Source organism: Macaca thibetana, chromosome 1 (genome assembly GCF_024542745.1).
Source record: "Macaca thibetana thibetana isolate TM-01 chromosome 1, ASM2454274v1, whole genome shotgun sequence".
Lineage (NCBI taxonomy): Eukaryota > Metazoa > Chordata > Mammalia > Primates > Cercopithecidae > Macaca > Macaca thibetana.
Window position 1 is genome coordinate 38,835,837 of NC_065578.1, and position 25,612 is coordinate 38,861,448.

At 55.3% G+C, this 25,612-nt stretch overlaps 4 protein-coding genes across 4 annotated transcripts in view; 1 reads left to right on the top strand and 3 right to left on the bottom strand.

Annotated features, from left to right (window-relative positions):
- BMP8B (bone morphogenetic protein 8b) overlaps positions 1-23,075 on the bottom strand; it is a 31,508-nt gene extending 8,433 nt beyond the window's left edge. Inside the window, exons 1-3 of the mRNA XM_050799720.1 lie at positions 22,382-23,075; positions 8,903-9,092; positions 8,335-8,483 (exon numbers count right to left, since the gene is read on the bottom strand). Of these exons, the coding sequence (XP_050655677.1) occupies positions 8,335-8,483; positions 8,903-9,092; positions 22,382-22,715 (673 nt within the window). The 5' untranslated portion in view covers positions 22,716-23,075. The remainder of the gene's footprint in view (positions 1-8,334; positions 8,484-8,902; positions 9,093-22,381) is intronic.
- NT5C1A (5'-nucleotidase, cytosolic IA) overlaps positions 1-25,612 on the bottom strand; it is a 569,993-nt gene that overhangs the window by 117,133 nt on the left and 427,248 nt on the right. The gene's annotated exons all lie outside the window — the stretch shown is intronic.
- CAP1 (cyclase associated actin cytoskeleton regulatory protein 1) overlaps positions 1-25,612 on the top strand; it is a 381,786-nt gene that overhangs the window by 85,317 nt on the left and 270,857 nt on the right. The window lies entirely within an intron of this gene.
- Positions 3,544-5,381, bottom strand: OXCT2 (3-oxoacid CoA-transferase 2). Its single transcript, XM_050798978.1, has one exon. It carries the CDS (start codon positions 5,285-5,287, stop codon positions 3,734-3,736), a length of 1,554 nt encoding a protein of 517 aa, XP_050654935.1. The 5' UTR covers positions 5,288-5,381; the 3' UTR covers positions 3,544-3,733.

Consider the following 25,612-nt stretch of genomic DNA (forward strand, 5'->3'; position numbering starts at 1 on the left):
ATACTTGTTTGGATTTCAATAACCTTTCTATTGTAAAAGCAATTAAGAAACTTTTGAGGCCAGGCAAGGTGGCTCACGCTTGTACTCCCAGCACTTTGGGAGGCCGAGGTGGGAGGATTGCTTGAACCTAGGCATTTGAGATCAGCCTGGGCAACATAGTGAGACCCTGGTTCAACAAAAAAATAAAAACAAAAATTAGCTGGGCATGGTGGTGAACTACCCGCGAGGCTGAGGTGGGAGGACTGCTTGAGCCTGGGAGGTTGAGGCTGCAGTGAGGTGTGATTGTGTCACCACACTCCAGCTGGGCGACAGAGTGAGCGTCTGTTTCAAGAAAACAAAAAACAAAAAACTTTTTTCTGGTTGTTTAAAGAAGTCTCCACAATAAACATTTCAAATGTATAAAATCCCTTGGAGCAGTACACTGTAATTTACTTGATACTGGCTCATCATTAGACATGTAGGTTATTTCCTGGCTTTCATGATAAAGATGGAGTGCAATGGAGCCTCCTCGCTCCGTGCATGGGTGAAATTTCCTGATACTGAATTGCAGAAGCATGATTACCAGCTCACTTTCATGTCTCCTTAAACAGTGCCAGTTGTTCATTTTATACGAGAGCACATTTCACCTCCACGTTATAAGCACAGATGTACACACGTATGTACACACATGCATATGTTTGTATAAACACACAGATGCACATACTCTTAGAAATTATACATACAGATGTATTTATTCCTACGTAGTTCTTCAGTATACCCTACAGGTCAAGGACACTGCCTGCCCCACCCTCAGTCCCACTCAAAGGTCAGCCCTTAAGCAGCTGTGCCTCAGCCCTGGTGTCCCTTGGCCACTTGATTGAACAACCAGTTAATCCAGAGACTAACCTTTGACGTGTGACATCATCTGCCACAAACAAATGCGCTGGCAGGAGAGCCTCCCTCCCTCTCAGGAGCATGGACAAGAGCTGCTGAGACAGGGAGGCTGTGAGCTGCAGATGCTAACATGGAGAGGAGGCCCAGAGAGAATCCACTGGGCAGGGCTTGAGTCATGGTGAGTCAAGGTTATGGGGAAGCAGCAGAAATACAAGGAACAGAGCCAGGGCACAGAGGAAAAGGTAAGTGAGGTCACAATGGGGAGAGAACAGAGCAGCCTGAGTGGGCTGGTGACGGTAACCAGCCCGGGCACTGGAGTGTCACTCTGCGGACTGGCTGACACATGGGGACGACCTGGGGCCCAGGGCAGCCCTCCAGGCTGCATGTGCGGCTCTGTCCTGCGATTCCCTGGGGAGCCCTGGCAGCGTTGGGGCCAGAGGGGCCATCAGTCCCGCATGCTTTGCTCACTATTTGCTTCTGTGCAGCTGTGTTCAAGGGTCTTACGGGGGTCTCCCAGACACAGGATAGAATGTCGCATTAGATCAGTTACACCACAAACCCTCACAGAGCCCCTCTGAGCCAGGCCTGGCTTGGGTGCTGGGAACCCCTCTGTAGGCCTCACAGGCCAGGCAAGCCTGACTGGGGACCGCTGGAAGCAGATAATTCCAGTTCCCATTTTACAGAAGTAGAAACTAAGGCCCAGAGAGAGTAGCAACTGTATGTCCAAGGTCCCAGACCAAGGTGGGTCGGAGCCAGGATTGTCATATAATTTTCCAGCAAACAGCAGGGCACAGTTGGGTATGGCTGGGCGAGATGGGGGTGGCGAAGGGGACTAAAAGCTGGTCTCAGTTCAGAGCCCTGCATCTGGCAGGCCTGGAGAAGCTTCCCCACCCCCAGCCCTCTCCTTCCAGAGCTCAGAGCCTCCCTTCTCCATCAGCTCTGCTTCTTTCCCACCCATTCTTGGGCAGGACTCCCTGGCTCCAGCTGGCTGCAAGGAAGTCCAGACAGTCCAGGTGGGGGGCTCTCAGGCTGCCCAGCTGTGGGCAGACCCCTTCTAGAAAGGCAGAGGTGGAGGCCTAGAGGGTCACTTGTCTGCTTCTAGATACCTCGGCCTTTTCCACATTGCTTCTGGGAAACTCCTGACACCTAGGGCAAATCAGGTGCCCCTCGCCAGGAGCCCCAAAAGGCACCCCACTGCCCACTAGATGACATTTCATTTCAAGCCCCGACCCAGGCCATAGTCCCTGGCCCCTTTCCCACACCCCCAGGCTGTTCCCTCCATGAGTGCCAACTCTCCCTGCCCCGCTTTCCTTCCCAGGATCTGGCCTTTCCTGCAGGGCGGGGCTCCAATGGGCCCCTTGGAAAATCTGTCCTTGACCAGCGAGAACTTACTGCTCTGACCACATTCCCCCATTGGCCTGGGAACCCCCAGAGCTACATTTACGCCATGCATGCACCATGCCAGGCTTGGTTGTCAACAGCAAGCGCCCACACATGCGCGCGCGCACACACACACACACACACACACAATCTTTTCTTAATTTTAGTTTTTGAGACTATAGATTCAGGAGGAAATGCCTCACAGCCTCTTGGGTTACAACGGTTCATCACACAAGCGGCCAGTTTGGGCCTCCATCCCAGAGAGGAAGGCCTAAATGTCTGGTCTGGATGACGCAGGAACAATTCAAATGAAGTTGAGAAAACTCATCTAGTCCCTTGGTTAGGGTTCTAGAACTCCTCCTGTCCTAGGCTGTAGCCTTTGGCCACACACAGATAGAGGAAGCTTCCTGGTGGATTTCAGCACCCGCAGCCTCTCCCCTCTCAGTCTCTCCCATCACCCGGTCCCTTCCCTTGGAGATGGTCCTGCTTTCCTTCTAGAGACATCTAGAAGTTTGACATCTGATAGGTCCCAGGAGGAGAGATGTGGGAGGAGGAGGGGAGGCTTCATGGAAACAAATTTTAACAAGAAAGGCCCCAGAAGAAATATCAGCGAAATTCTAAAAAAGAAAAAAAAAAAATTACAGTAAGCTAAGGTTAATTGGTCCAACTCAGTGGCTCATGTCTGTAATCCCAGCACTTTGGGAGGCTGAGGCAGGTGGATCACTTGAGCTCAGGAGTTCGAGACCAGCCTGGGCAACATGGTGAAACTCCATTTCTACAAAATAAATAAACAAACAAACAAAATAATCAGGCATTGTGATGTGTGCCTGTAGTCCCAGTTACTCAGGAGGCTGAGTTGGGAGGATTGCTTGAGCCCAGGTGGCAGACGTTGCAGTGAGATCACACCACTGCACTCCAGCCTGAGAGCCGGATCCCGTCTCAAAAGAAAAAAAAGAAAACAAAAAAAAGAACAAAGAAAAAAAAAAAAACAAGCTTGTGAAGACAGCATGTCTTCCAATCACAAACTCACATCTTTGCTCGCCTATTTCTCACTGCAGTAGTAAAATGGCTCTTTAGGTGTACTCTGGGTGGAATGATTTTCTCCCTCATCAGTTTTTATCTCCATTTCATGGTTCGAGTACCAGGGAGGCGCTTGAATGAAATCCTGCTGTTTATGCGCTCGCGCTGTGCACGCTCTATGTAAACATCACAGAGCAAAGCGGACACCCATTCCTCACCACTGCAGACCTGCGCCTTGCTGTGCTCGAGGAACACAGTGAGGAGCTGATCTGTTTTCCTGTTGTTTTTAATTAAAGTCGCAGCTCTCTGGAGGAGCACAGTCCACCTAGGGAGGAAAGTCGGAGGCCAGCAGCAAACGCCTCCCAGCGCTGGGTAAATGCATTCCTGCGGTAACCGACGTCCCCTGAGGAACCCGGTGGGACCCCCTGAGGAGTGCACCCCCCCCCAGATCTGGGTCCCATCAGGGTGCCACCTGCTGCATGGGCCTGAGGTTCGGGCACACAGCAAAGGCACACCCCGTGCTCTTTTTGACGTCGTCCACGGTCAGGCCCTCCCAGAGCTCCGTCAGCGTCAACCCTCTCTTCCTGTGCACGTCAAACACGGCCTTCTCGGTGATGATGCGGTCCACGCACTGCTTCCCGGTCAGTGGCATGGTGCATTTCTCCATGATCTTAGGGATGTTGTCCTTTGTGCAGTGCTCCATGGTGACCACCACTCTGGTCTTCGGACTGGACACCAAGTCCATGGCACCGCCCATGCCTTTCACCTTCTTGCCAGGGATCATCCAGTTTGCCAGGTCGCCGTATCTGGAAACCTGCATGGCTCCGAGCATGGTTAGGTGGAGGTGTCCCCCTCGGATCATGGCGAAGGAGTCGTCGCTGGCGAAGAAGCAGCCCCCGGGAAGCACCGTGACGGTCTGTTTGCCTGCATTGATGACGTCGGCATCCACCTCATCTTCCGTGGGAAACGGGCCCAGGCCCAGGATCCCGTTCTCGCTGTGAAGATGCACGGTCATGCTGGGGCTGATGAAGTTGCTGGCCATCAGGGGGATGCCTATGCCCAGATTGGCGTACATGCCGTCCTCAAATTCCAGAGCTGCGCGTCTGATGATGCGCGTCCTGGCGTCCTCTTTGATTTTGGCGTCTCCATCTTCCTCTTTCCGGATCGTCAAGCGCTCAATTCGTTTCTCGTATTTCTGCCCCTTTATCACACGATCTACATAAATGTTTGGAACGTGGATGTCTTCTGGGGGGAAAGTCCCCACGTCCACGATCTCTTCCACCTCCACCGCCGTGACGTCTGCAGCTTTGCACATGGGCACGTTGAAATTGCGGGCGCTCCCCCTGAAGACCACGTTTCCTGCCCGGTCGGCCTTCCACCCTTTCACCAGGGCGAAGTCCGCCCGGATGGCGCGCTCCAAAAGGAAGTGGTCGCCTTGGAACTCCCTCACCTCTCGGGGCTGGCTTATGATAGCCCGGTGGCCGTCTGGGGTGTAGCGGATGGGGGCGCCCCCTTCCTGGACCAGGGTCCCGTAGCCCGTGGGGGTGTAGAAGGCGGGTACCCCGGCGCCCCCCGCGCGGATGCGCTCAGCCAGGGTGCCCTGGGGTGTGAGCTCCAGCTCCAGCTCTCCTGCCAGGTACTGGCTCTCGCACAGCGTGTTCTCACCCACGTAGGAACAGACGATGCGGCGGATCTGCCTGGAGGCCATCAGGAGGCCCAGGCCGAAGTCCTCCACGCCCACGTTGCTGCTGACCACCTGCAAGTCCTTCACGCCGGTCCTGAGCAGCGCGGCGATCAGGTTCTCGGGGATCCCGCAGAGCCCGAAGCCCCCGACCATGATGGTCGCCCCGTCAGAGATGTCCTTCACCATCTCCACCGGGTCCGTGTAGAACTTGGCGCGGGGCCGGGGACTGGTGGCAAAGCGGCGGGCGCAGCCCTGGGATAGCGCGAGCCCTGAGCCGCGGGCGGGGACCCCGCGCCCGAGCGCCGACGCCAGGAGCCGCAGCGCCGCCATGGTTGGCCCGGGTCAGAGGCCAGGAGAGGCGGTGTGCGCCTCGCGTGCGCCCCGGGGTCCCGCGTCACAGAGCAGGGAGGACGCCAGCGCCCTGACGCACTCCCGCCCAGCAGGTCTCCCCCGCCAGGCGCAGGCTCTAGGCCAGGCCCGCGACCCACCACAGGGAGGGGGCCGCTCCCCCGCTCCGCCCTGGGCTGGGGGCCCCCGTGTCAGTTCTCCGTGTCCAGCGCACAGGCCCAGGGCGCAGGACAGAGTTGAGGTCAAGCTCCACGTGGAGGGCACCGGCCTGATCCCCTTCTGCCCCAGTGGAGCCTCAGGCACAAACTCCAACCGCCCCGCCCAAGCTTCCCCCAGCTTCCCCAGCTCATTAGAGACAGCAAATATCTAATGAGCAGGCGCTGCTGGGTGACACCGACGGTCATGACCACCCTCACTGGGCATCACTCTGTGCCAAGCACCCTCCTTTAATCCTGTGACAACACGGAGAGTGAGTGCCCCCCCCACTACAGTCCCCCAGAGCTCAGGTTCACCCCTCACTGTGAGAGTGGGGACACTCCCTCACCTTCATCAGGAAGGGTCCCCGCTCTGAAGAGTCTCCAGCCTTGTCCTCTGCATCTCCCTGCCCTCTCCACCTCCCCCACTCCAGCTCCCTGCTCCAACTTGTGCGGAATTTTGCAGTTTTCTTCCCTCTGCACAGAATCACTCCATCACCACAGCAGGGTGCAGGCGTCTCCTCACCTGTAAAGGACCTGCCTTGTCCCGGGTTCTCTCCAGCCCCAGCCCATGTCTCTGCTCCCCTTCCCCAGCAAAGGTTCTGGAAAGAGCTGTCTCCTGCCTCCACTGCCTGTCTCCCTGCACCTCCCCAGTCAGACCCACACTCCACGGAGATTTGGGCCATCAGCAACCTCTGTGATGGCAAAACCCTCGGTCACTTCTCTGTTCTTGCCTTCAGTGCCCACAGCTGGACACAAACGACAAACCCTTGCATCTGGAAACACTTGACTCTGGTGTCTTGGTCACCTCGTCCTCCAGGTGTCCTGCTCCCTCCCTGGCTGGTCTCTGTGGGCTCGCTGTGGCCCCTCCTTGTGAGGTCTCTGGATGTTGGAGGTCCCACTGCTCTGGGCCAGGCCCTCTTTCTTCTCCATCACTACCTCCTTCCCTAGATGATCTGGTCCCACCCCATGCTTTAAATCCACTTACATGCCAGCACTTCCCTCGCCTGGGTCTTCACACTCACCTGTCCCTGGAATGGCATTTCCATGAGGACCAGTGAGCTCAGTAACATCCCAGGGGGCTCAGTGATATTCCAGCCAAAAAAGAACCCTTGGCCACACACTTCAAATGTGCCCTTCATTTATCTTTCCCCAAAAAGAAAAATCTATTGGAAAAAATCCACTGGTTCCATCCACACATCATTCAGGCTTCCTCCCGTTCCCTCACCTCCTCGCCAGCTATAAGCATGTCCTGACACTGAAATCGACTCATCTTTCTCCATCTCCACTGCTACCAACAGGCCGCTCACAGCGCCCACCTGCACCACTGTGGGGCCCCCACGAGTCTCTGTGACTTCACTCTTGTCCCTCTCAGTCTGCTCTCCCCACTGAAGTCAGGGGGTTCCTTATTTTATGCATATATTCAGTAAAGTTTTAATTTTACAACAGTTGATAGTTACATAAAAATTTGCAAAGATAGTACAGAGGCTGAGGTGGGAGGATCGCCGGAGCCCAGGAGTTGGAGGTTACCGTGAGCTGCAATTGCACCACTGCACTCCACCCTGAGCAACAGAGCCAAACCCTGGGAAAAAAACCACACAAGGAGTTCCCATATACCTGGACCCAGTTTCCCCTGGGAAATGTTAATAGTTTACACTAGTAGGGTACCTTTCTCATAACTAATGGACCAGTACTGATATCTTATTATTAAGTAAACACCATGATTGATCTGGATTTCCTAACTTTCCCCTAATGCCCTTTTGCTGGTCCAGGATTCCACCCAGGACCCCACATGCACTGAGCTGGTCGTCTTAGGTGCCTCTGGGCTCTTCCAATTTCCCAACCTTCCCTTTTTTTTGATGAGCTTGGCGGTTTTGAGAAGTGTTTGCCAGGTATTCTGCGGAACGCCTTTCTCTTTGGGTTTGATGGTCTTCTTGTGGTTGGACTGGGGTTTCGGGTTCACAGCGGGGGGGCCTCTGAAGCTCAGTGGTCTGCTCCTTCCCTTACACCCAGTGCACATGCTAGCCCCGGGCCGGTCACTGCAGTGGGGCTTCCTCACCTGGCTGAGGCGCTGCGCGTCAGGTACCCCACGCCCTGTCCACAGGGCACTTTCAGGAAGCAAGTCATTGTGCGGCCCACGGAAGGGGTGGGGAGCTCTGCTCCACCCTGAGAGGGGGACATCTCAGAGGGTTCTCTTTTAAAACCTGAATCAGATCCTGTCGTCCACCACCGCTATTAAATAAAATCAACGACGCTAAGAACCTCACCGCCTGGCCCTGGTTCACCCTGACTCAGAATGGCCCCTGGGACCCCCGCCCTCACCGCTGCTCCATGGCGCCCCCTTGCCGGGCCTCAAACACGCCCATCTCATGCCCACTTTGGCCTTTGTCTTCCTACTGCCTGGCATAAAAGAGGCTCTCCCCAATTTCACCTGTGGAATGAACAAGGGCATGAATCCCCATCCTACAGAAGAGAAGACAGGGTCTGGAAAGGTAAGTCCCAGCCAAGGTCACTGAGGCAGGGCACTGCCGAGCTGGGCTTCAAACCCAGCCTCCTGGCCTCAGTGTCTGAGGATACAGCCACTTCCCCTCCTTCCCTTCCCAGGACAGAAACTCCCAGGGTGGAGGCTGCTCCGTGGGAGGAACCGCCTGATTCCTGGGAAGCAGAGGGAGAGGAGGGAGCGCCCCCACTGGGCCAGACCTTGTGCCTTGGACCTCAGTGACCCTCGCAGCGGGCACAGCTGGTGAGGCCGGGAGCCCAGGGCCACAGGAAGCTGCTGCCTGTGCTGGCACAGAGAAGCCCCAGGGGCTGCTCCCACAGAGCCCCCAGCCTCACCGTCCTCAGTCTCCACATAGAGGCGGAGTCCCAGGTCCTTGTGACGCTTCAGCAACCAGCGGTCACTGGCTGCTGTGACGTCCAGCACCAGCCAGCCCTCGTCCCTAGCTCGGAGCGTCTGAAGATCCAAAAAGAACAAGTCAGACTCCCTGTGGACACGAAAGAACAATTAACCGGCGGCCGGCACAGCTGCCTCTGTGTCTCCAGGACCCGCTGGGGGCCGTCACCGGGGCATCTCCTACCTGACTCTGCCTGTGCCCCTTCTGAGCCTCATCTCACCGCCTCAGCCCACAGAGGTGTACACATGAGGAAACTGAGGCTCAGTGGTTCAATGAGCTGTTCAAGTCCCCATAGCCAGGATGGCAGGGCAGGGACTTGAAGGCAGGACTGTCACTGGGGCTCTTCCCGCAGTGCAGGGGGCTCGGGCCAAGCATCTTTCCCGTCTTTGAGGGTCTCTTTCGGGTCCTCTGGGAAGTGTTCCACCAACCCCCACTCCCTGCTGGGTTGCCTTGACCATGAGACTGTGAGGCGGGCAGGGGCAGGGGCACCTGGGCCAAGGGGAAGGCACCTGTTGGCCTGCTCCTGGACCACCTGGAACATGCTGACGTGGAGGGTCCTGTTGAGCAGGTGGATGCTGGGCACCTTGTAAATCCGGAACTCCGCAGCTGTGACCGCCTCCCCATCCGGGATCTGGGTCAGGTCAAAGCGGAACTCCTTCCAGTGGGGCTCCCGGTGGCCCAGGGCATGATCTCGCTCCACTAGAAGACAAAGCAGAGCTGGGCTGGCGCTCGGAATGGCTCGGACTTTGGAGTGGGCAGAGCTGGTGTGAGCCACCGCCCCCAGCCACCCACCACTCAAGGTGGAGGGGACCCAGGGAGGCCTGGCGGGGCCGGTTTCCTTTTGTGCAAACGTTTGTTCCAGGCTTGGTCCCAGGGAGCAGACAGGGCTGAGAGGCCCTGCAGCCAGGCTCAGCCTGAGCCCTGCACCTGGCTGGTGCTCAACAGACCCCAGGCTCCAAACCCCAAACTCCCAATGCTCCCCTTCTCGATCTGGCTGATCCTGGGACCCGGACATGAGACAGAGGAGGGGGCCTCCTCTGGGAGCTTCCAGGCTAAAGGGAAGATGGACATTGGACCCAAGGCAGAAAAGGGCCCCGGCCCTGCAGGGAAACCTGGTAGACAGGGACAAAACCGACATCACCGACGGCATCTCGGGGGACACAAGCCATCCAGAGCCTGCCCACTGCCTGGATGGGAGGTGTGGCAGGGGAGGGCTCAGGGCTGACAGCTGAGCTGGGCTGAGGCATGAGTGCAAATCTGCCATGGGTCAGGGAGACGGGCCCTGCAGGGGCCAGCCAGCCAGGGCAGAGGGCCAGAGCAGAGGGGCCTGAGGGCAAGGCAGGGAAAGCAAGCACCAGGAAACAGCAGAGGGCAGGAGACCGACATTTCCTTTCTGGAACAAGGTGGAGGAGGAAGGAGGGAAACGTGGAAAGGAACAAGAAAAACCAGGGCAGGAGTGACAACTCCCGGAGAGGCCAGTCAGGTGCTGGGGAAGTTGGAGGGTCTCACTGGGCGGTGGGATCTGAGCAGGTGGCATCTGAACTGGCTTTGAAGGGTAGGATGGGGTCTTGGTAGGTGGAGAAGGTGGCGGGGAGGGTGCTCTAGGGAGAGGGGACCTCACATGCGCAGGGGTGGAGGCGCCCACAGGTCAGCAATGCTGGGGACAGCACATGAGCTCTGCTGCGGCCTGCCTGCTGAGGGTGCCAATCCCGGGCCAGGAGCCTGGGCTTCGCTTCTGGCCAGTGGGGAGCACAGGGGATGGGGGCAGCAGGGGGGCGGCGTGAGGGGCGGGGAATTAGAAGACACGGTGGAGGCGAGGGTAGAGGCCAGGCTGGAGGTGAGATGGGCAGCAGGGCCCCGTGGCGGGGGCTGGCCTGCCAATCAAACAAAGGCTGCAGTTGTGGAATAAAGCCCACATTTCCCCAAGTGTCTGGAAATACCCGGGACGCTATATTTAGGGAAGTCTCACTTTAGCATCCTGTCCCTCTCAAACTCTAGAAATCTGTGTTTCCGGAAAGCAGGGGTGGGAGCCGCCCAGTGCCTTCCCCAAAACCCAACACTGAGATTTCAATGATATGTTAGTCTTTTAAAAAATGTTCTCTGGTTACTGGGCTCAGTGACCACAGTCAGGTTTGTAAAAGCACCAGGCTGTGTGGGCCGAGGCGGATGTGGGGAGCACTTCCTGTCCTCGCAGTGGGGACCTGGTCCAGCCATGGGCAGGCGAACAGCTGTGCAGGGCAGGGGACGGGGTCAGACGTGTGTGGGCAGGAGGAGGTGGCCGCTCATCCCAGCCCAGGGCGGAGAAGGAATGACCGTGCCTTGTTCCACAGCACCCGAGGGTGTCTTTTGAAGTCTTACTTTTTGGTCAGAAATAACACTTTGAATTATGTTTTTCTAAATAAATGTATTCTTTCACTCATCTAATAAGTTCATCATGTTTAATTTAGAAATACATTTATCCAGTTCTTACTGTGTGTACAACACTGTTCTGGGCACTGAAAATACAACAATGAACAAGATGGACATTGTCACACAATGTGTCCATGGACACACACATGGAGTTTATGGCCTAATGGAAGACATGAAATATCAACAAAAAGCAAGTAAAATATGGGATGTCGTTTCTTGGTTCTACTGTAAATGCTGTGAAGGAAACAGAAAAGGTTATGGGCTCACGAGTAATGGGTGCTTTTCACAGGGCTCCGCATGGCCTTGGAGAAGGAAAAAGATTAAGATCAGACTATTCTCTCAGGCGTTGCTGATAGGAATGCTGTGTAGAGGAGGAATTTAGCAACACCTAGCCAAATTACATATGAATTTACCCTTTGACACAAGAATTCCAAAGACATATTGGCAAAAATATGAAAAGACATTTGCAGAGAGCAATTCGTTGGTCACAGGAAACAGACCAAGCTATACCTGGTTCCACAGGCACCTCTAAATGTTTATTTCCTACAAAATCATAAAAGCTGCCCCAAATGGTCTAACGCTGAACCGGCTTCTGTCTGGGGAAGCAGCAAATGAATCTGCTTTCTAAACCACCTAAACCACCTTAATGTGACTCCCGGGAAAATAAACAATCATGAATCGCCAACCTGTGCTGATGGAACCCTCAGCTTCCTCCTCCAGCCTCGGATAAAGCAAACTTCGGAAGCAACCCCATGCTTCCAGGAAAGGCCCGGGTGGGCAGCAGGTGGCTTCCACTGGCCACATGTGGGGCCCTGTGCTTGCCACTCCAGTCTAGGCCTCCAGATGCCAAACTCTGCGACCCTCAGCCCAACATCAACAAGAACTCTGGCTATTTTTGTGCTCTGGGCAATTTAGTCTCACCCAGACAACCTAAATTTGTCTTATTTCTGACCAAAAAAATGGGACTTCAAAAGACACCCTCATCCTCCAGCTCAGAACAGAATCTTGTGGCCTGTGAGCGGTCCCACCTCCCCTCAGACCCTCCCCAGCCCCGAAGGGCCCACAGGAAGAGTGTCCCAGGGCCCTCCCTGCGCTGGCCCTGCCATCTGTCCCTTGGGCCTCTTGTGCCTTCTGCCTGCAGACGCCTCCCGCAGAGTCCCTCCTGGAAGCTGCTCTCCCCAGGCGGCCCCGTCCCTCTCAGTCCGGCTGAGAAGCCTCCCAGTCCTCAGACCCCAGGCAGGTCAGGCTTTCAACCTCTCCTGGCCCCCATGCCAGGGCTTGCTGTCTCTGGTTCAGCTGTTCCTCTGGACAGCGAGCCCTTGGAGGGCTGGGATGGAGCCACGTGGGTGGACACGGGAGGCTCGCATGTTGGCTCATCGGCCACTGTGTTCCAAGGCCCCAGAGCGGGGGTGCCCCAGCGCCTTCTTCCCAAGGGCCTCTTGTCCCCAGGACAGCGGCTCAGTGTCCGGCACTCAGAGCGCCTTGGGCTGGGTATCACTGCCAGTCTGGGTGTGGCTACCATGTCCCCGTGTGACTCCGTCAGAAGCCACCGACATTCCCATTGCTGTGGACCTGCCTACTCTCCCGGCCTGGCCCCTGAAGGTGGACAGTGGCTCCCCCAGAGCCCAGGGCACATGGGATGGGCCTGCCTGGCTGGTCCCACAGGCAGCAAAGGCGGGGGTTGGGAGGGGCCACTTCAGACCCAAAACAAGGCTTGGGCCCCACAGCCTCTGCAGGCCAAGGGAGGGTGGGACTCATGACCTGTTGGTTCTGCATCCTAAAGGGGCTTCTCCCACCCAGAAATCTCAGCACCGCCTCCAGGCAGGCCCAGGCCTCCATGCTGAGGTATTTCCAGCCGGGTCTCATCACTGGCTTGCTTCAAGGGCTGTTTCCATAAATGGTGCTGCTCTCATAATTACCAGTCCAGGCCTCAGACGGCTCTGGACCCCAAATTAAAAGGGAACACCCACACATACCACCACATCAAGCCCGCCAAGGCCAAGAATAGATCCCAGGAGATGTGAGCAAGAAAGATGCAATTCCTCCAGTGAAATCCCAGGAAAGAACTGAACTGTGGGAATTTTCCAGAAAGAAGTGGTCAGTGACACATCCTCTCTTGCCTGTGGGAAAGAGGTTCCGGGAGGAGGGGGGCTGGGTGCACCTCCCCACCCTGTGCCTCACCCCGGAGAAGCCCCCATCAGCAGGCAGGGGGTGGGCACATTCTTCGGTCAGAGCTGGAAAGGCCTTCAGGCAACCCTGCAGAGATGGGGAAACTGAGGCCAAGGAGGGGCAGAGGGTTTCCAGGGTTAGATTAGAGGCCTGTGTCAGATTAGAGGCCCGTGATGTGGATGTTCACACTTGGGGCCAGTGTGAAACGAGTGGCCCTGGAGTTCAATGGGACATATTGGGATGGGGGGTCACCCGTCAACAAGGCCCTCCTGTCAACAGACACCTGAGAATGCCCGTGAAGCCACCTTCCTCCAGGCGGGGCCCTGCGGGGTCTTGGGGTCCCAGGGAAGGGCCCAGGGAGCTGTGGCACCCATTGTTAGCCCCCACACAGACAGGGAGGGCCGGCCCCACTCTGTCCCACCTGACCAGGCCCAGCCTTCTCCCCACTCTTGACACTCCCTGCCTCTTGCTGAGTTCCTCTTTCCCTCAATTTCCTGCCACTCAAGGGCTGGGTGCACCATGGGGGCGTGCCGGGAAAAGTCAGACTTGGTCCCTATTCTCAGGTTGTTCAGGGGATGCTGGGAAGTAGGAGAAAGGGGGCTAGGTGTGCCCCTGCATCACACAGACAGAAAGCGACTGGAATCCCAAGAGAAGTGCACGCAATGCAGGACAAGTGCTCTGGTGACGGTCGTAGTCACATACAGGGCTTTGGAAGAAGGAGGCAGAGAAAACTTTCCTTGAAAACATGTTCAAGAGGGGTGGAAGAACTCTGAGGAAGAGAACTGAAGAGTCACCTAGGGAAAGGCTGAGAGGTGGGAGATGCTGTTCCAGGTCGCACTTTTGAAGCACTGACCTGTGTGTCAGGCACCATGCTGGGCACATGTGGTACCTCCTTCCTGTTCATGCTAACCTGACTGTGTTAGTTATCTGTTGCTAGGTAACTCATTATGCAAATGTAGCAGTTTAAAACAACAAACACATATTGTTGCACATTGTTCTCAGGGCCAATAATCCAGGAACTTAGCTGGGTAGGCCTGGATCAGGGTCTCTCATGAGGTCACAGTCAAGCTGTCAGCTAGGGCTGCAGTCTCTGAAGACTTAGCTGGGGATGACTGATGCACTTCTAAGCTCTGTCTTTAGCTGCTCACCATGTGGCCCTCTCCATAGGGCTGCTCACCTCATGACCTCCCCCAGAATGAGGCATCTGAGAGATGGAAGCCACAGTCTTCTATAGACTAATCCTGGCAGGGACCTATCACTAGGGTCATATTCTATTGGTCACACAGACCAGCACTGGCACATGTCGGAGGGGACACAGAACTCTGCGCATGCCAGGAGGCGGGACCATTGAAGGCCATGGTGAAGGCAGCACCACGACAACCCTGTAGGGAACATTATTCATCCCAGGTTATAGAAGAGCGCACTAAAGATCCCGGAAGTTAACTGATTTGCACAAGGCCGCAACTGGAGGCATCCAAGGTGGGATTCAGGTCTAAGTCTGTCTGGACTCCAAAGTCTACATTCGTTTCTCCTCATTCACGGCCTCTCCAAGCTGCAGCTATGTCAAGGGAACACCAAGCGGTGCAGTTGACTAGAACGCTGAACTCGGAATGCCAGGCTGGGGAAACCTGAATTCCATTCTGGCTTGAAGGGACACACAGAAGCTCCTGAGCAGGAAAAGCCATAATGGGATTTTCACTTCAAGAACTGACATTTCAAAAACATGCAAGAGGCCAGGCGCAGTGGCTCACACCTGTCATCTCAGCACTTTAGGAGGCCGGGGTGGGTGGATGGCTTGAACCCAGGAGCTGAAGACCAGCCTGGGCAATATCATGAGACCTCGTCTCTATAAAAAGTGCTTAAAAATTAGCTGGGCATGGTGGTGGGCACCTGTACTCCCCAGCTACTTGGGAGGCTGAGGTGGGAGGATCATTTGAGCCTGAGAGGTTAAGACTGCAGCAAGCTGTGATCGTGCCACTGCACTCCAGCCTGGGTGACACAGCGAGACCCCATCTCCCGCCAGGAGCCATGCCTCCTCTCCTTTGGCCTTGTTTGTCTCCCAGAAAATGAGAGAAGGATCTTGTCGGTCTTCTGCACTGTTGAACCCTCACACCCATGTTTGCCAAGTGGGTAATGGACATTTCTCCCATTTGGGGATCATTTATATTGAGTAGTCTTTGGGCCTCTCTTTCTCAGTAAATGAGTAGACTTTGGGTTGGGCTGGGGCTGTGCTTTTATTAGCCCCCAAGATAAACAGGAAGGGGAACAGCACACAGTAGGTTTGCAGCAGTGCTTGCTAAGGAGTGTTCATAGACTGCTCTTAAAGCCCTGAACGAGTCAACTTTCTCCATACCCGGGTCTTGCTGCCATCAACTTCCCCAGAACCCTGGTGTGCAGGGTCCAGGACTGTTGAGAAGGAACGGCTGCTGCTCAAGATAGAGCCAGCAGTTAAAGGAAATTACCAACTTTTGCTTCTGGTCTTGCCACTAACCAGCTGGCCTTGGGCTAAAAACAAATAAAGCTGACATTTATTGAGCACTGACCAGCCACTCTTTTCATAATTTTACACAAATTAACTCATTTAATACTCTTAATCATCCAATGAGGTAGCTCTCCCATTTTACAGATGAGGAAACTGAGGCTCAGAACATTAAATAAATTAGACTATAATCGTATAAACTGTATCTTAGGTTAAGCTCTCTGGGCAACAGACACTGAGTCAGAAAATTTACTGGGAAAACTGGAAACTTTACTGCTTTTTGTAGTGAATAAAGGGAGCAAGTTTCAGAAACAACCAAAACAAAGGACTCAGACAACTGTGACCGCACGGGGAGCTCTGGGGCTGGTGGCCCTTCAGAGCTGTCTCTCCTTAAGGCAAGGGGGCTGGGCACCGATACTGCCATAGACCAGCTATTGGATGTGGGGTGTCCCCAGGGATGGTGTCTAACCTCGGGCAGCTTCTTAGGGCTCAGTCAATCAATACCTAGAGAAGGGCCAGGCATGGTGGCTCACACCTGTAAGCCCAGTACTTTGGGAGGTCGAGGCTGGTGGATCACCTGAGGTCAGGAGTTTGAGACCAGCCTGACCAACATGGTGAAACCCCATCTCTACTAAAAATACAAAATTAGCCGGGTGTGGTGACGGGTGAAATTCCATCTCAAAACACAAACAAACAAAACCTAGAGGACTCCCCTGTGAGCTGTCAGCAGCCAGCACTCCAGGCAGCTGGGTCGTGAGCAACTCAATGCTGAAGAGAAGCTCTGGGAAGCCCCCCACAGCATCCACTACAAGGAGGCCTAGGTGGAATGGGGATTTCACCCAGGCAGCCTGGGTCAGATCCTGGAGCTATGCTTTTTACTACTCTGCTCTAGGTCCCTAAGTAAATGACTGGGGGTCGGGGCATAATCCCACAGGTCCTTCCCTCATAATACCCACAGCCACTTATTGAGCAGTGCCAGACACTTGCTAAGTTTTGTTTTTGGTTTTATTTTATTTTATTTATATATTTATGTATCTTTTCAGATGGAGTTTCGCTCCTGTTGCCGAGGCTGGGGTGTAATGGTATGATCTCGGCTCACTGCAACCTCCATCTCCCAGATTCAAGTGATTCTCCTGCCTCAGCCTCCCAAGTAGCTGGGATTACAGGCACCCGCCACCACACCTGGCTAATTTTTGTATTTTTAGTAGAGACGGGGTTTCACCATGTTGGCCAGGTTGGTCTTGAACTCCTGACTTCAGGTTATCTGCCCCTCCTCGGCCTCCCAAAGTGCTGGGATTACAGGTGTGAGCCACCGTGCCTGGCCAGACACTTGCTAAGTTTTTATGTGCTATAACCTATTTAATCATTGTATTATGATACAGGCATTATTATTATTATTTAGACAGAGTCTCACTCTCCCAGGCAACCTCCATCTCCCGGGTTCCAGCAATTCTCTCCCCTCAGCTACCCGAGTAGCTGGGACTGCAGGTCTGCGCTACCATGCCCGGCTAATTTTTTTTGTATTTTTAGTAGAGACAAGGTTTCACCATGTTGGCCAGGCTGGCCTGGAACTCCTGACCCCAAGTGATCCACCTGCCAAGGCCTCCCAAAGTGGTGGGATTACAGGTGCACGCCACCACACCTGGCCAGATACAGGCATTATTATCCCAGTTTTTAAGATGAGGAAACTGAGATGCTGAGACTTTAAATGACCTGTTCAACAGCTCATAGCTCTCAAGCAGTAGACCCAGAATTGAAAGCCAGTGAGCCCCACTCCAGGGTCACTAACCACCACTCTGCTGCCCCACCTCCAGGGCCTACCCTCCTACAGCTGTGTAGCTGCTATCTGCTCCTGTGGGTCTGTGCATCCAGGACCCGGGGCCAGTCACTTATACTCTTTGAGACTCAGCTTCCTCCTCTGTGAATGAAGGCAGTCGTAATCACTTACTCCAGGGATGAGAAAACACTGCAGAAATGGGTAGGACTAGTCACTAGGGATCCAAAGTATGCACCATTCTGGTGGCCAGACAGAACTTTGGGGAAAAGGGACCCACCTTAAACTCTTGGACGGGCAAATACCTTTGGGCATACAGTCACCCTAATATTTGACTTTTAAGATGGATAAAAGATTTATTGTTAAATTGAAAAACAACAAAGTTGCAAAACAGTGAGCATTAATGTCCCATGCAGTTAAAAAAAGAAAGAAAAGAAAACGCTGGGCATGGTGGTTCACGCCTATAATCCCAGAACTTTGGGAGGCAGAGGCAGGAGGATCAGTTGTTTGAGACAAGCCTGGGCAATACAGTGAGATCCCATCTCTACAAAAGATTTAAAGCAATTAGTTGGACATAGTGGTGCACACCTGTAGTTCTAGCCGTTCAGGAGGCTGAGGTGACAACATTGCTTGAGCCCAGGAGTTCGCAGTTGCAGTGAGCTATGATCATGCCACTGCATTCCAGCCTGGGTGACAGAGACCCTGTCTCTGAAAATAATAATAATATACAAGTGTTAATATTTGTATTGATAAAATATCATGGCTGGTTGGGGGTAGGGAGTGCTGCATTAAAGGATTAAAACACTGATATTCTCTGAGGTACAGGGAGGATTACTTGGGGTTTCATATCATATGTTTCTGAATATATGGTCTGAGCTTTCTATAAGGAAATTCTATAATTAATTTATATGATTTGAGTGTTCTAAAAGGAACATGCAGTAGTTCTATAAATCCCAAAACAAACATATTTTTTAAGCAGTAGTCTCAGTTTACATCACAGGTTCCCATTCAACACAGTCCATTTCAGCAGCACACACTGCATTTAATGGTGGGCCAGGCCCTGGGCTGTGTGGAGAGGCAGCTGCTATTCTGAAGAGCAGAGGATGCAGAGGCAGGGAGACAGCCCGCTGTGTGGCCTTGGGAAAACCACGAACCTGCTCTGAGCCTCTCTCTCTTCTCTTTCACACACAGATGTGACGGCAATCGTGAGATACCAATGAAGGAACAGATGTGGAGGCTCTGGGCACATGGGCATCGCTGGGTATCATCTCACACCAACCCAGAACAGCCCCATAAGATGAGTATCTCCATTTTACAGAGGAGGAAACTGAGGCTTGCGGAGGCTGACTGGAAAGCCTAGATCACACTGAGATCAGGTGTCGGTGTCAGGATGTAAATTCTGTGTGTGTGGGTCTTAGGTCAGAAACCCCCAATCTAGCCCTGTTTGTCTCGCCATTGTTCAGCCCCTCCTGTTTCCAGATGGGGCGTGTGTGTCACCCGACAATTACCTTTAGGGCTCATATATGCATTATGTGTCTCTCAAACTAGAGAGTAATCTTCCTGAGGGCAGGGACTTTACTTTTTTCATTGTTGTATCTCCAGCAACTAGAACTGTGCCTGGTCCTTGGTAGGTGCTACAGAACTATTTGCTGAATGAATGAATGGGAAAATGAAACAGGTCCCTAGTAAAGAACCAAAGGAAGTGGCCCTGGGGCCCACGGAGATGGTGCCACCCTTCCAGGTTACATGGCTGGCAAGGGCAGAGCAGGACCCGGGCCAGGTCCTGAATTCCCACTCAGTCCTGCTTCTCCCAAATCCAGACGGCTCTGTTCATCAACACCCCGGTCCATGGCCACTGGAGACCACAGGAGCAAATCTGTCTGGTTCAGGAAGGGGTCAGGACGAAAGTGAAGCTGCCTGCATTCTGATCCTGGCTGGACTTCTGCCTGCTAGTCCTGCATATGCCTCAGTTTCTCAATCTGGAACATGGGCACCTGCCTCTCCGCTGACATGAGTGGAGAAGGATTGAGAAGGAGTGTGCAGAGGTGGTCCTTCCTACCATCCTTCCTCCCTCAGGAGGGGCCGGGCCGGCCTGAGGCACTGGGGCCAAGCCATGGCGGTGTTGTGAGAAGGCGCCTCTGCCACAGAGCCACAGGGTCAGGGATGGGAGGCACCTTGCTTTTCGGATGCCATCACCGTAGAATGGACGAGAAAGCAGAGGCTCAGGGAAGGGAAGGGCCGTGGCCCAGGACATGCAGGAGTTAATGGCGGGCCCAGGCAGCACAAGAACCTGGGTCCTGCCTCCCAGTTCAGGGCTCTCCCCTCCCTGAGCAGAGAGACCAGGGACAGAATCCAACTGCTCCATCACTGTCCTGCCCAAGAGAGCCCAGGTCTACAGGCTGATATGGATGACAGGCCAGCCGGGGCCCCAGCTCTGACCCCAGCCCTGGCCTCCCAGTGCAGACTCTGAACATCAGGACGCAGGCTTGCCTTCCTAAAGCACCTGCTCTGCACAGAGACCTGAGCCATGGCTGGAGGCCTGTGAGAATCCTGCCCCCTGGGTCCCACAGGCTGTCATCAAGAGTTGGGCCCTAGGGGCACCAGGCCTGGCTGTGCAGGAGCCAGATGAGGCTGATAGGAGAGGTGGAGCTGGTGGGAGCAGGTGTGGGAGCCTGGGTGTGGGCGGTGTCACCACAGCGACCCTGCTATTAGATCCCGTGGTGGCCTGTGCCTCTGCCCGCATGCCTGTAATCTCAGCTACTCGGGAGGCTGAGGCAGGAGAAGGGCCACCGACCTCCAGGGGCCTCCAAACATGGAGAAAGCATCCTGGTATATGTCTAATCGGCGCCCCACCCCCACCCCGCCCCACGGCCTCAGTAATTACCAGTTAAAGCTACTCTAACTGAGAGAGTTCTACTAGTGCAGTTAGCAGAGCAGAATAAAGAAGCCCTTCTGACAGCTGGCCACGCCCACCCGCAGCCTGGGCTTCCACTAACAACAACCTGCTTGTTAATCCCGCAGTGCTGGAGGCCCCGGGTCTGCATGAAATGCCCAGAGCTGGGGTGGGAAGAAGCTGGGATTTGGAATCCACAGCCATGGATGTCATACCGGATGTGCTGTGTGGCCCTGGGCTGGCCATTTAACCTCTCTGAGCCCATGAAACAGGGCTGGCAAAAGAGTCTCACATCAATTAAAGGAGGAATGGTAAGGCTGTGAAAGTTCACATGCTACTTTTCATTCTAAAAACAGGCACAAACATTTTTTGGTTGGCTTTTAGAATCCATTTCTAGGTTTTACATGTGTACAAGACACATGGAGATGTTCCTGTCACCTCCAAACTAGGCCACAGCTGGGAGGGCCTGGGGACAACAGTGCCCAGGTCCAGGTTCACCTTCTGAGGGGGAATGGCACAGGCTTTCCATTCCTGCCCCTCTACCAATCACATAACAACCCTGAGGACAGATCACCAGGCACCTCATTTTACAAGGAGCAACCAAGGCTGAGAGGGTGAGGAACTTCCCTAAGGTCACACAGAGGGGTAGGCCCTGCGCAATTCCCAGCAACAGCCCCACCAGGCTGGGCATGTCCTGACCCAGGGGATGCCAGGGGAGGCAGGACATGGGCTGAGTGGTGACTCATTCTGATGGTCGACTCCCCCGGGGACATTCTTGGACGACTCCATCCACAACTCTTCTTGGTCCTGAGCCCAGTGTCAGCCTGTCCTGATGACAGAGGCCCAGTCCCAGCTTCACGATGGTCTCCTCTGTCCCACATCCCCCACCCTGTCCTCTAACTAGGAAGGCAGCATCCAGATCCCACCGGCCAGATTCCTGTGCCTGCACTGGGCCCTCACCGATGGTGAACGGCTGTCTCCTGCTGCTCACCTCCACCACCAGCTCTTGGGTTGTGGGGAGCAGAGGCTTGGCCATGCCCTCTTCTGCCCTAGTGTAGGAAGCAAATGGCTGACGGCCCCACAAAACCTGCTGCGGCTCAGTCCCCTGTGTTCTTCAGCCCAGACTCCTCAGAAAGCTCTCTGCACCCTGAAAACCTGACCTGACAACAGAAATGTCATCTCACTGGGCACCGGATGGACAGTCAGGCTTCCTGGCTGTCCTGGCTCAGCGGCTTCGAGGCTACACTGTCCTAGGCATGGCGCTGCCTCTCTGAGCCTCACTGTCCTCATCTGGGAGATGGGGATGAAGACCGTGGCTGTTATCAGGGTTGTCGTGAGGATGAAGAATTAATGGGGCAGTTACCCTCTCCCTCCTCTCAGCCCCACAGCTCCCCTACTTTGGGCTGAGCTGTGGTCCTTGGCCCCCAGACCCTGGCCTCTCGCTAGCCACAGACAGGAGGCAAAGCAGATGGGGGACCTGACCAACGGTAACTACACGACCATAGACCAAAGAGTTTAGTACTGGAAAAAAAAAATCTCTGAGATCTTAAGAAATAAATCGCTCCAGGCTTTGATACAAGATATTTGCAGACAGGACAAGCCAGGCTTTGCCTCGGAGAACAAAGTGGGTCCAGCTACCCACTGGGCCATTCCACAGGCCCGGACACTCACCCTATACCAGATCACATCCGAGGTGTTGGGCCCAGGGTGACAAGGCCACAGTCCCTGCCCCACTGAACTGAGCCTGCTCCTTCCCCAGCCACTCCCCTGACAGCCGCACCTCACTCAGGCTCCGCACAGGGAAGAGCCTGCTGGGGACTCAGGTCAGGCGAGTTAGCTCTGGTCACTCTCATGATGTGACCACAGGTTTCCACGCTGAACTTTGTCCCTCTCCTCAGTACTGCCCTTATCACAGTGACAGCATCCCGGCCTCTGTTTACTCACCTGTCTCCCCAGGACCAGGCTGTCTGCCTGGAGCACCCCAGGTGGGCAAGGACATCACCTGATTCTTACTCCTGGGTGTGTTTGGGGCAGGGTGAAGGCAGCGCCTGGGAGTCCACAGTTCCCCCCACCCTGCTTCTGACCACCCCGCAGCCCAGGGGGCCCCATGACCCTTAGACTTTCCCTATCCACGGCGGTCCCACTCCCCTGTGGTTCGCGTTCACCGTCTGTGACACCCCGTTCGGCCAGGGCCCGGCGGATGCGCGCACTCTCCCCTGTAGCCAGTTTACTCCGAGGGTCCCCTCGCGGGCGGCCGCACTCACCCATGTTGACGAAGCTCATGACCAGGTCGGCGCGGCCCAGGCGCCGCTCCGCGGGCGCGTCGTCCTTGTCGTCGTCGCCGGCCATGGCGTGGTACAAGTCCAGCATGAAGAGCGGCGCGGACGCGGGCAGCTGGGAGGCGGCGGGTGCCACGCGGGGCCGGGGCCGCCCAGGCAGCCCGAGCACCGACAGGATCTCGCGCTGCACGTCCCGGCGCTCGCGCGCTCCCAGACGTCGCTGGGGACAACCAGGCGGGGGTCGCAGGCCGGGGCCGCCCCCGCCCAGCGCGCACAGCGCCAGGCCCAGCAGCCAGAGCGGGCCGGGAAGCGCGGCCATGGCGGGCTGGGGACGCTCAGCGGGCGCGCATCGGCTCCGCGGCCGCCCCTGGGCCCCGGGACGCCCCGACGGCAAGGAGGCTGGGCTTGGCGGGCGGCGCGGCGGGGCGGGGAGGGCCGCGTCCGCGGCCTCAGCACAGTCCCTGGAGCGCCCCCGGCGCGGCACCTGTCCTAGCTCCGGGACGAGAGGACTCGGACGCCACCGCCTCAAGGCCGGGACTACTCTGCGAACTGGGACTGTCAGCCAATTCGTCTGTTGCCGCCGTCCCCACCAGTCCGACTGTGGCCGCGGTCCGCGCAGCGCAGGGCCGACGGGCGAGCTCCGGCAGCGACCCGCGGGGCGCGATTCCCGCGAGTCCCTGCCGCGGCTCAGCCGTCGGTGTCGCCCGCCCCCATCCCTGGACTGACCAATGGAGGCGCGGGGGCGGGGCCTGGGCGCGGAGGCCACGCCCGCGAGTGACCAGTGGAGGCGGCCGGTGTCGCGGGTGGGTGGGCGGCCGCCCGGGCGAGGGGTCCGCAGCCTGGGCGTCAGCGTGGTCATGGCCATCGTGACTCCCGCCGCGGGCCTCGGCGCAGAGATCCTAGGGCCGCGGCGCCGTTCCGTTCCCGCCGGTGGTGCCACCTGGCCGCCCAACCGTGGCGTGCGGGGGTCGCCACCGGGCCCGACACGCAGCCGCAGTCCGGTCTGGAGGACTGGGCGGTGCCAGCCAAGCCCCGAGGGTAGGGCACGTTCCTCTGCCCGCAGCAGCCGGCCCGGGTTCCGGCCACTGCGGCCCTTCGCCGCTTCCTGGCGCCTTCCCCGAGGCCCCTGCATGCGCTGCGGCAGGCGCCTCCTTCCCGGCACCTGCTCGGCTGCTCTTCCCCGCGCCCCCACCTGGTTCCCGAGTGCGCCCGGGCAGCGCCCCAGGCGGGCCGCCCCCGCCAGCCCTCGCTGCGCGCCCTGCGCCCCCTGCGCCCGCAGTACTGATCCAGCTTCGCGGAGGAGACGCGCACCCGCATCCTGCCTTAACCCGGCCAGGAGCTCTGGGGCCCTTCCCGAGCACTCGGGAGCCACCTGTGCACGTCTTCTCAGTCGCCGCGGCCCCGGTGCAGGCCTGGTAGGAGAAGGATCCTCGCGGAAATGCCTCGACTAACTCAGACCCTTTCTGCACACCCTGCTCTTCCCTGGGCGTGCTCTCGCCTTACTTATTCCTGTGTGGTTCAGGCGTTGCGGAAGGGGAAGGCACCTAGACTACACTGGGAAGGCCCCTGGAGTTGACTTGGAGCGCCAGGAAAGGTCAGTGGAGGAAAGTGCTCCAAGCAGAGGGAAGAGCTTGTGCCAAGGCTCTGAGACCCCGGCCGGGGAGCCTAATAATGGCAGGTAACAGTTAGCACTTGCCACGCGCGAGGCATGTTCTGAGTGCGTGTTCCGTGTCATTTCTGTGACGCTCGCACATGGTCAGGGGGTACATACCATTGGAACCTCCTCTTTTAACAAATGAGGAAACTGAGGCACAGAGCGGTTAAGGGAATTAAGGTCACACAGCATTGGAGCTGGGCTTGGGCAGGGGGGCAGCTGCTCAGTGGAACCTGGAGAGCCCAGGGGACAAATGGCCGAGGCTGGAGGAGCTGGCAAAGGAGGGACAGCAAAGGGCCTCACAGGGGCTATTCGAGGGCCCTGGGCACCAGTGATTATGGTGCCCCCCACCATGTGGATTGAGGATTAAACCTCCAAGCAAGTGTATAATGCCCCCAAAAATCACATTTTGAAGTCATCACTTCAATACAAATTTCTATATTAAATAAATTATTAATGTAAATAGTCATTTGCTGGCACCTTAAGCACATGCTTAGTCTGTCTTTTACCAAAGAGGTAAATTTCTGCAAGGCCAGGTAAATAATAAAATGAAATAAAATAAAAATTATTATTACACTATTCAGAGCACTAAAAGAACTGCTTTTTCCTGATTACAAAGGTAACTTGGTTATTGTAGAAACTTTTGAAAATATAGAAAAGTAAAAATATTACCCCCAACAAATTTTAAAACCACCCAAATCCCTGTTTCCAGAGATAACCACTGGTAATATTTGATGTATCTTTTTCTTACACGTATGTGTATATTTTTAATACAAAAAACAGGATCTTACTTGCTTTATTCTCTTCACATTATATTGCAGTATTTCACTATGCCATTAATTATTGCACTTTTTTTTTTACTGACTTCATGGTATTTTTCCATCATATTGCTGTCATAATTTATTTAATCAAGCTTATGTTACAGGATAATATCTTTATATTTTTATATTATATACAATGTTTTATGAACAATCTTGTAGAATAATCTGTGCTCATCCATGGTGATTTTCTTTAGGATGAATTTCTAGAGATGGATTTTTTTTTATATATACGGAGTCTTGCTCTGTCGCCCAGGCTGAAGTGCAATGGTATGATCTTGGCTCACTGCAGCCTCCGCCTCCTGGGTTCAAGCGGTCTTTGTGCCTCAGCCCCCTGAGTAGCTGGGATTACAGGCATGCGCCACCATGCCTGGCTAATTTTTGTATTTTTAGTATAGGCAGGGTTCTGCTCTGTTGGACAGGCTGGTCTCGAACTCCTGGGCTCAGGTGATCTGCCCACCCCAACTTCCGAAAGTGCTGGGATTACAGGCGTGTAGAGATGGAATATTTGAATCAAAGAGCATATACACTTTTTATGGTTTTTGATACATATCTGTTTCCCCGATAGCATGAGGGTGCTTATTTTCTATAACCCTTACCAACACTAGGTATAACTGTTAAATACATAAATAAATCTCTGCTGGTTTGACAGATAAAAGCATCTCTCCGCTGTTGTAACTTGCACGTGGAGGGTTACTACACACGGCTCTCTTGGTTTTGAAACCCTGTCCTCCCCTGGCTTCA